The sequence below is a fragment of the Bos javanicus genome, chromosome X, assembly GCF_032452875.1.
Source record: "Bos javanicus breed banteng chromosome X, ARS-OSU_banteng_1.0, whole genome shotgun sequence".
Lineage (NCBI taxonomy): Eukaryota > Metazoa > Chordata > Mammalia > Artiodactyla > Bovidae > Bos > Bos javanicus.
In genome coordinates this window covers 56,400,379-56,409,072 of record NC_083897.1, presented here as the reverse complement: position 1 = coordinate 56,409,072, position 8,694 = coordinate 56,400,379, and the positions used below count along the sequence as shown (strand labels likewise).

Here is an 8,694-nt window from a genome sequence, read left to right as displayed (position 1 = left end):
AAAAAAGTGTTATTATATTGGAAAAAGATTAATAGATTTGCAGTGTTGGAGTCTGTAAACCCACTGCTCCCTTTGAGAATGATAAAGTTACTAACCACGATTTCTATTCATGACCTACCATATCCTCTCCTTTGGTAAAGGGTTCCCAGGATAATGCCATTTTTCAGTCTTGGGGTGTTACCCTGACCATTCTAATTCCAATCTGTGTTGATATTATTACTCCTTGGCTCATAACAGTGTCTTTTAAAGTAGTAGAAGTCTGTGGGACCTATGTATCAAGCTGAATGAGTCAATTTGATTATAATGAAGTACTTTAAATTTAGCCTATAAAAGCCTGTGCAAGTATGCCGTGTACAGGTAACACAACTCCAGAATGTCTGGCCATACTTGACAAATTAGAACCATACCAACTGGCACTCACAGTTAAGTCTGATGAATACCTCTCCAAAATGTTCTGAGACAATAGCATCTTCATGGAACCATTCCTCTAATGCTTTTGTGATCTGTTGAGAGAAGTGCTGTTCCTCTTCTGATCCCAGCTGAAGGACTCAAATCTTTCATGTTTGCTCTATCTTCCATTTTCTACCACCACTCCACACTAAACCTTTTCTTGGATATCAATAAACTATAAATATTTTTAAAAATATTTATTTTTTGACTGTGGTGGATCTTTGTTACTGTGCACAGGCTTTATGTAGTTGTGGTGCTTGGGCTTCTCACTGTGGTGGCTTCTCTTGTTACAGAGCATGGGCTCTAGCTCTAGGTACATGGCTCAGTAGACGCGGCTCTCAGGCTCTATAGCGCTGGCTCAGTAGTTGTGGCCCATGGGCTCAGTTGCTCTGTGGCAAGGCAGATTCTTAACCACTGAACCACCAGGGAAGCCCTGATCTATAAATATTTACTACTCTCTTTGGATACAGTTTTTACTCTTTGGGATGGGAAGGAAGTCAGCATTAAAATTTGCTCAGGTTTTACCCTTGCTCATACCCCATGAGTCTGTGTAAAATTCTACACATTTAGAGGAAATGTGTTATTAGTTTTTTTTTTAAATTTTATTATTATTATTATTTATTACTTTACAATATTGTATTGGTTTTGCCATACATCAACATGCATCCGCCACGGGTGTACACGTGTTCCCCATCCTGAACCCCCTCCCACCTCCTCCCCATACCATCCCTCTGGGTCATCCCAGTGCACCAGCCCCAAGCTTCCTGTATCCTGCATCAAACCTGGACTGGTGATTCGTTTCTTATATGATATTGTACATGTTTTAATGCCATTCTCCCAAATCATCCTCCCCCTCCCTCTCCCACAGAGTCCAAAAGACTGTTCTATACATCTGTGTCTCTTTTGCTGTCTCACGTACAGGGTTGTCGTTACCATCTTTCTAAATTCCATGTATATGCATTAGTATACGGTATTGGTGTTTTTCTTTCTGGCTTACTTCACTCTGTATAATAGGCTCCAGTTTCATCCACCTCATTAGAACTGATTCAAATGTCTTCTTTTTAATGGCTGAGTAATACTCCATTGTGTATATGTACCACAGCTTTCTTATCCATTCATCTGCTGATGGATATCTAGGTTGCTTCCATGTTATTAGTTTTTAATTCCACTACTGCACAACCCATAAAGATTTTGGTCCAATTAATATACCCCTCCTTCACTAGAATTCCTAATGGAACAATAGGTAGAACCCCTAACACCTTCTAATCAGTGCATTATTACATACTTTAAGGAAATGAATAATCCTTCAATGAGTCTTAATTCTGAAGTATTAGATGAGTATAGTTCAAATAATGACATCAATCAATACATTTAAAATTTTTTATTTTTAGAGATTGAACAATGATTCATTGCAATTTTTCTGAATAAACAATTAGCAGTCTCAAAGATTATTTCAATAAATTTTAAAATTAGAGCACAGATTGCATACAAATTGATTTTAAATATGCATAGTTTTGAAAAGAACTTAAGAGTACTTAAAAGATCCAATGACATCAATCAATACGTTTAAAATTTTTTAGAGATTGAACAATGATTCATTGCAGGTTTTCTGATGAAACAATTCGCAGTCTCAAAGACTATTTCTATAAAATTTAAAATTAGAGCACATATTGAATACAAATCGATTTAAATAGGTACAGTTTTGAAAAGAACTGAAGAGTACTTAAAAGATCCCATTGATTTCATGTGGCATGATTCCTAGTTTAATTGATAGTGCCTCAGTTAAGTAAGTCCTGGCAGAAAACACTTACTGATTAATTATCTAGAAACTGGTAGCACTAAAATATTAAAATGTATGCATTCAAATGGTTTGTGTGTGTGCTTGTGTGTATGCATGTATGATTTGTGCTTTGCCTAATCTACTATCTTAACGATTATCCTTTCTGTTTCCTGAGGCGCTTAACCTTACTTCAAAAGACCTAATCATACTGAACTTTTCTTGTCAGCTCTTTGCATATATCACATTTCTAGTTTACAATGATTTCTTCTATTTTGGACAAGGGCTTTGGAGTAAAAAGTAAAGTACACTAAAATAAACTGTACTCTGTCCCAATGCTACTCACAAGCTGCCAGAACTTTCATGCTTCAACTCACAGGACTTGGGAATTTGGCTTTCCAGGAATCCCTGTCAATGCTTCTGTGATGAGCCAGGGCTTCCAGGTGCTGCTGCTACAAGGTGAGGTGTAGTTACAATTTTTTCTTTACTGTGCACTGACTATGAAATGTAATTGCTCCTTCATTTTCTTGTTTCAGCTGGCAAAGGATGTAAAAATTCCAGATGGATTAAACATCTAAATTGGAAATATTCATTACCAACAAATGACTAAATATTTTCAGTCCTTCCTAAGCTGGCTATCCAACATCTAATCTCCCTTAGTGTGTGCCTAGCTTCCTTTCCTCTTAGCACCTTATCATTTAACGCTCAATTACACATTTGCAATCTCTCTTGCTTATTTACTTTGGGACACCTCTGTAGATGCAGTTCACTACTGTGTATATTTGCTAGAATGACAGCCACAGAGCACAATGGGAGTTGACTTCCTAAAATAGTTTACTGTCTTACTGTGTTAAAAATACGATTTAAGATAAAACTTATTTTTGAACCTTAACTGAGTAAATATTATGAAGAAAAAAATGAATTTTTAAAAGACTTGATTCTACACACTACTTAAATGAGAGAATTTTCTGAAATTCAAACATAGCAAGCTCCATCTGCTCAGCGATGAGGTACTTGCACAAAGTTCCCCATGGCCTTTTTGGTGTACAAATTAAAAAGGAAGACTAATTCTAAGGAAATAATTTGACATAAAAGTTTGTTTTCTCTTTAAACTACTGCATTTAAAAAGTTATTTGAGTTGTAAACACTCAAGGATAAGCCAGTTTTAAGATCACATTATTGTGTCACAGTAACAAATGCGAATCACATTTATCTTTAATTCATGGATTCAGGTTCTCCTAAATTCTCATTATTGAGCTACTACATTCTTGATAAAAGTTATTAGGAAAATCCAAATCATCATTCCTGGCACCTAGGTACCAAGAAATAGTGTGCTATTATGAAATCACATATAGTTAGCTGCTTTTGTATTTTGGTTAACCAGGTAGTTTGAAAATTATTATCCCACTAGCACTGTCTTCAGATTTTAGAAGTAGAACTAGAGGAATTATAGTGAGGTATACTTTGTGGTAGTTCTGTTGCTTCTTTATTGCCCCAGAACTAACCATGGTATTGAGGATGGATATGGAGAAATGATACTTTTCACCAGGTAGCAATTACCATAGGCGACCAAATGCCACCTATCTATGGCGTCTATAATATATAGGGGTGATGGACTAGCATGATTTTTTTCACTGCTATAAATTTGCGACCTAGGTATTTGATAAAGTTGTATTTTTTTCCAAATCTTTCCTTTTAACCTATTACATTAAGTCCCTACATATGAACTTATCACTTTTAGATTAATTTCTGATTTTACAGAAATAGAACCATGAAAAACACAAGTATTAGCGGTCAAAACTTTTTGTTGTTTTATTTTCTTATTTTTGCTTAATAACTGGAGGGAAGTTTTCCTACAGTTTAATCTGGGATCAGGAAAATACTCAAAGCTGTCTGATAGTCACATTGTTGGCCATATAAGAATTTTGATAAATCAACCAATCTGTCTTTGGGACAGAACTTGACGCCTACTTTAAAGTATTAAAAAATACAACTTATTCTACAGTACATATGTATAGGAGTTCAGTCCTGTAATCAGGCTTGCAAGTGTATTATTTGGTGGTTCTTATAGTTATTGCACATCTTTGGGGTTTCTGAGGAAAATCAACCATTTTAGGCTTTCTTCCTTTCTCCTTATCAAGAGAAAACCAGCTTAACATGGGATGAAAAGAACATAACTGGTCTCTAACCGTGGGCTTAACTGTCATGGAGCAATGAGGGAAAAGGGGGGCCTTTCCCCCTTTATCACTGTATTTTCTCCAGGCATGCAGGTTGTTCAGCCTTAGGTCTGGTTTATACCTAGTCCTTATTATTTTCATTTCATAATCTAACATTCGGTTCTTTCTAGGACTTGGCAAATCTGTATATGGTTTGGTGCTATTTTGATTTTTTTCTGGGGGGAAAAAAAAACCCTCATTCAGGGGCAACTCTTTTGAAAGCTGTTTGGAATCTAACGCATTACAGGTTTCTTAACTCCATGTTGTAAAATTCCGAATATAGATACTGTCCAAACTGTCCAAAGAGTAATGTTTGAATTCACAGTAACAAAAGTTACAAAGTTTGTGCAAAAGATATTGTACACCATTGGAGTACATAGAGCTTGCTATAGTTAATTTTATATATAAAGCTGCATTTATCATTAAAACTATTCTGTGCTACATTAAAAGTAAAGTATCTGATTTAATTTTTCCCTACAAGTAAAAGTGAATGCTCATTTAATCTCAGAAAATTTAAAAATGCAAATTGTATATTTATGATGCTTATAATCAGTATAATAAATCATTGGAAACTTTTAAACACCATAATTGCTTTGGAGCTCTTCAAGTTTTCCAAGGGTCATGAAGTAAACCCGGCTGTGATGATTGCGCAGGATAGAGGTAAAGAATAGCTTTAAAAAGAGAGAAAGAGACAATATCAGTAAATATTTAATAACTGCAAATTGATATTTGATAGGTACAACTATCATTTCAATTTATCTGTTATCAATCAATTTCAAAAAGAGATTTCCTTAGATTAAAATATACAAATTCAAATGAGTATGGAGCCAAAATTATAATTTAAAAAGTACTTTTTACCATATTCTATATGACTGTACTTCATATAGTTTAAATAAAATTAAGTTTTTGTAGGTGACATTTATCTGCTAAATTTCTTGATTGGTTTCATTAACAATTTAAAAAAAATCTACTTTTACTTAAGTTAGCTTTCCTTTTACTTTTAATATATGGAAAATATCATATTATTTAGATGCAGTTCACACTGTCGCTGGTGCTTAAGTGGCCACTGAAATTTTCTACTGGGTACAATTTTCTATTTCAGTGTAATAGACTGACATGAATAGATTGATATTATCAGCTAAACCAATTGACTTAGAGAGGAACATGTTGTGCAAATATGGTCTGTGCCATAAAGAAAATTAGGACAGTACAAGAATATAAATAGCAAACAGAAGTATTCTTGTTAGGACCAAGGTTTTCAACCTCCACAATGGATATACTTAGGAAGGTGTGTGACGTAATGATGAAAACAACACTAGCTACCCTTGACTTAAAACCTTTTATGTGCCAGGCTGTCGACCTGCGAGATGCTTATTATATATACATTATTGATAATTTACAGAATTGTTCCAAGTTATTAATATTCCCATTTTTGAGATGAAAAAAACTAAGGTTCAGAAAAACAAGTCAAACTTCCAGGTTCTCACATGTAGTTAGATCTGGGACTGTATCCTAGATGTACCTGATCTCAATCATTGGTTCTTGCCATTCTCTCTCTTTATACTGTAAACCAGTACCTTTTATTGATGCCCAGTGCTTTACCCTGTGGGTTCTGATAATTCAAATCCTCTGAAATTTCTTACAAATGTGAATGCTTCCTAGTCTTATTAGAATTATTTTTTCATGCTATTATTTGTCACAACATGTAGGGACTGTTCTGATATCATACAATTCATTTTTTCCATATAAACTAACTGAATTGGTTAAAATTGATCACATTACACAAATAATTGCCAAATATTGATTTCCTTTTTCTTTTCTGTAATGTCCACTTATGAAGATTAAGTGTGATAGCCTCTTAAGTATTTAGCACAAACTCTACTATATGATTAGGTGTTCAACAAACATAATTAACTTTTTCCTTCTTCTGTTATTGGATTATGTTGAAAACTATAAAAGGCAGATCTACTCAAGCATTATCTTTCAAAATGTCATATTAATATGAATGTGAAAAGAACTATGCATCACAGACAATAATGGAATTTGTAATAAATAGAGGCTAGTTTTGCTTTGAACACCATTAGAATTTTTACATTTTTGAAACTGATTTCTCTTGAAACCAAATTTCATCATTTACCAAATCAATGTTTCTAATGCAAATTGCAAATTTATTTTTATTATATTATTAATATGTCAATTTGGGAAATTAACATAAATATACTTATAGCCAGAAAGAAAACAATATAAATTTCCTCAGTTAATTTGCATTGCTTGCTTTACTTTTGCTCTAACTGGAGTATGTAAACTATACCTTGTCACCTCGGGTACACAGAAATCTCAGCTTCTTAATTGATCTGCGCTTCAGTTCACTTTCCAGAACCCTTGACTGCGAAGAGCGGACTTCCATGGCCTTTTGGCCCCACCCTGTGGTTCTCTGTGAACACTCAAAAGCTACAATAAAAATTTAAAAATCAGAAAAACACAAAATATTTCTGCCAGTGATGGAAAATTATAACTACAGCTAATGTTTGATTATTAAGAGGGACATTACTACAGTTTGGATGAATACATTCTTATTTTCCTCCGTCTAAGTCAGTAGTTTGGCCATTATGCTGCTCAACAGAATGTTCAAGCTAGCTCTGTACTCCCATCATTGTGATCAACTATTCACCATAGTGAATAACTAGATCTAAGTTAATTTTTGTATTTACATTCTCCAACACCACAGAAAAAGCTGAAGGTTAATGTTAACCCCTTTGTAGAAAATCAAATCTACTCACAGTCATTATTTTATAATCTAGTTGGGGTACAATATCCTGTATGGGTTTGTACTTGTGCTTAAGTGACATACATGGAAACCTAACTCTTCAAAATTAAAACTGTTAAAAAATGACTTGCTAAAAGAATGACTTTAGCAACTCTGCTGCTGCTGCTACTACTGCTAAGTCACTTCAGTCATGTCCGACTCTGTGGGACCCCATAGACGGCAGCCCACCAGGCTCTGCCATCCCTGGAATTCTCCAGGCAAGAATACTGGAGTGGGTTGCCATTTCCTTCTCCAATGCATGAAGGTGAAAAGTGAAAGTGAAGTAGCTCAGTCCTGTCCAACTCTGAGTGACCCCATGGACTGCAGCCTACTGGGCTCCTCCGTCCACGGGATTTTCCAGGCAAGAACGCTGGAGTGGGGTGCCATTGCCTTCTCCGTTAGCAACTCTAATGTAATTCAATTAAGTACCATGTTATAAACAGAACTAAAGCTAATTTGACACTGTTAAGCCTTTGTCTTGCTTAGGAAATTTTTATTAAGATTAAAACTTTTGGGTACTGCTTTATATTATTCAGTGACAATTAAGATTATGACAACTGCTTTAAAACAGAAAACCTAGTTATGTAAATAGCCATATAATCAGCTAACACTGTAAGGTATTTTCTGACATGGTGAGCAGTATTTTTTTCAACAACTGCATACAGCAAAATTTATAAACTTCATGCACAGTCTACTTGCTGAGTCCAAGTACCCAGTTCATATGGCATTAAATAATTTCTACCTTGATTCTAAAGCACATTAATTTGCCACTTAACCTAGCTACTGAGCTAGTTTGTATATGAGATAGAATCCAATGATTTAGTTGGGAATGCTTAATGATGCTTCCTATGATTGCTGCATCTCTATATATTTGTTTAAAAATCCAAAGCAATGATCTTATTAGTGAGAACATTCATTATATCTAAAGGAAAATGTAAAATTTAGATTGGGGAAATCTGGATCTGGGTTAGTTTTAAATTAAAAAAGAAGTTATGTTTAGACAAAAAAAGAGAGCAATTGATTTCCTTAATATTAGAGTTATAAAGCAATCTTTACATGCTCTCAAATTACCCTTAATACACAGACCAAAATATCTTCTCATAGTGCTCTAATTTATTTTACATATAGAGAGGTACTTTTCAATTTTAGTTACTTAAAATAGCTCTGTTTTAGGTTGGAAGTTGTCTTGCCTAAGGATAAGAACTGTAGCAGATGACTTTTTAAGATCTTTTTGATTCCTATCATTGTTTACTGACATAAATATAGGGGTTACATTTCGCATTTGAGCTAAATTTCCTTATTCTAATTTCTGATTAATAAATTGATCACAACCACTGTAAAAGTTAGAACAAGGCATTATTTTCAGTTTATTTTGCCCCAGATCTGTCAATTATATTGTAAGCATTTACTTCTTTTCACAAAATGGTTTTAAACCCTCTGTGAGT

General features: G+C 34.3%; 1 protein-coding gene across 2 annotated transcripts in view; it reads right to left on the bottom strand.

Moving 5' to 3' along the window:
* Window positions 1-1,816: 1,816 nt before the first annotated feature.
* Window positions 1,817-8,694, bottom strand: part of NRK (Nik related kinase) — a 128,521-nt gene continuing 121,643 nt past the window's right edge. For both annotated transcript variants that reach the window (XM_061409326.1, XM_061409325.1), the window contains 2 exons: window positions 6,755-6,894; window positions 1,817-5,114 (listed from right to left, as the gene is read on the bottom strand). In XM_061409326.1, coding sequence (XP_061265310.1) covers window positions 5,019-5,114; window positions 6,755-6,894 — 236 coding nt within the window. In that variant the 3' untranslated portion in view covers window positions 1,817-5,018. The remainder of the gene's footprint in view (window positions 5,115-6,754; window positions 6,895-8,694) is intronic.